Genomic DNA, 1,659 nt, shown 5'->3' with positions numbered 1-1,659 from the left:
CAACCAAAGACGCCCCAAAAAACCCAGAAGGAGGAGGTCTTGCACAGCAGAGGGACACGTTTACTTGTCAGTTCATGGCTTCAGCTCTCAGGCTCGAGGTGGCGAACACGGTGGCAGGTGACGGTGATGGGGGTGGCAGGCGGTGGGGATGGCGGCGGGGCTGGCCGGTACCTGGTGCCTGGCGCTCACTCTGGCGGTGGACACTTAGGAGGACAGGGCTTGACACAGGGCTTGGGAGGTGGGCAAGGGCACGGCGGCGGGCAAGGGCATGGCGGCGGGCAGGGGGGACACGGGGGGCAGGGCCGGGGGCACAGCGGGGGGCACGGGGGGCACTTGGGTGGCGGCGGGCACTTTTCCTTCGGGCACTTCTCCGAACACCGCTGCAGCAGCTTCTTTAGACAGCTGGGCTGGCATTTGGTCTCACACTTTGGTTCGCACCTGGGCTCACAGTTCTTGGGCTCACAGTTCTTGGGCTCACAGTTCTTGGGCTCGTTCTTGGGTTCACTGGGTTTATTTTTATCATCACTCGACATTCTTTCTTGATCTTCTGGGCCCTGCAAAGAAATACGGGACAGGTTGTGTGTGGGGAGACGGGACAGCGTCCCCGCGCGCATCCTGCAGGAAGCTTCTCCTGCTCCCCTGGAAACGGTCCCTTGGGTGGAAAGCACGGCACGGGGCTACAGCCAGGGACACGGTAATAACGACGCGGGGTGCCCGGAGCTCACTTCATAGATCACATACGCGTCTAACCACTCGGCTCTACGCCCGAAACGAGCACGGTGCTGAACGTCAGAAAGATAAGGAGGAGAAAGAATCCCTTCCCAGGACGTGTTCAGGCTCCAGGCCACATCGTCATTCAAGGGCTGTCCCCTGGCCTTCGTCGTGGGTTGGTGACAACATGCCATGATCTCTCCGTTCTCTTTCTTACTCTTATATCCCGGCAGGAGCTCTTAGCCCAGGGTCCCGGGAGCCCCCGCTGCCCCACCAGCCGTAAGAACCTGTGTCCATGTAGCCGTGTCGATAGAGCCGGTGTCTTTTGTAATCTCGCGTTATTTTATTTCATTCATTTAAAAACATTCGCCCGGAGAGTCCGCAGTTCGATCAGAGTGCTAAAGGCATTTACGCAAAACAGAGGTTTTTTTAGAGAACCCGCCGGGCCAGATGATTGGAATCGGCACCCTTCGACTTGACAATACGAAAATAAAACTGTACCTAGCTTAGGCTCAAAATCAGTGTGGCTTTCTGGGGAGACTCATCATCAAACCAAACTCCAAAATGGGTAACAATCTCTCTTTCAAATGAGGGGTGGCCCGCTTTTCACTACTGAGAATGAGAGGAAGCTTTCACCCCAATGTAGGTGTCGCCCCGACCCAGTTCAAGGCCTGGGGCGCTGTAGGTCACTCCCGGGACAGGAGAGGTCAACGAGGGGACATTTCCGGGTGCAGGTGCGAACGCCACTCACCCCTTGGTGTTGGCGGTGAACTGACAGTTGTCGAGTGAGGTGGGTGGTTTGGCTGTGCTTGGGAAGGTGGATTTTCCCTCTGGTTCCTCTGCCCAGCTCTGAGGAAGCAGGGCTGGGGGGAGGGGGGACGGGGACCCCCGCTTGTGACCTCACCACCGCATCATCAAGGACTGATTGTTGTGTGTGACTCTAGAGCT

The 1,659-nt window shown here is 57.6% G+C and overlaps 1 protein-coding gene across 1 annotated transcript; it reads right to left on the bottom strand.

Moving 5' to 3' along the window:
- Positions 1–185: 185 nt before the first annotated feature.
- LOC105306158 (late cornified envelope-like proline-rich protein 1) lies at positions 186–533 on the bottom strand. The gene has a single exon (XM_011381070.1). The coding sequence runs from the start codon at positions 531–533 to the stop codon at positions 186–188; it is 348 nt and encodes a 115-aa protein (XP_011379372.1).
- Between the last annotated feature and the right edge of the window lie 1,126 nt (positions 534–1,659).

The sequence above is a fragment of the Pteropus vampyrus genome, unplaced genomic scaffold, assembly GCF_000151845.1.
Source record: "Pteropus vampyrus isolate Shadow unplaced genomic scaffold, Pvam_2.0 Scaffold426, whole genome shotgun sequence".
NCBI lineage: Eukaryota > Metazoa > Chordata > Mammalia > Chiroptera > Pteropodidae > Pteropus > Pteropus vampyrus.
The sequence above is the reverse complement of the archived record's forward strand: the minus strand, read 5'-3'. Positions and strand labels throughout refer to the sequence as shown.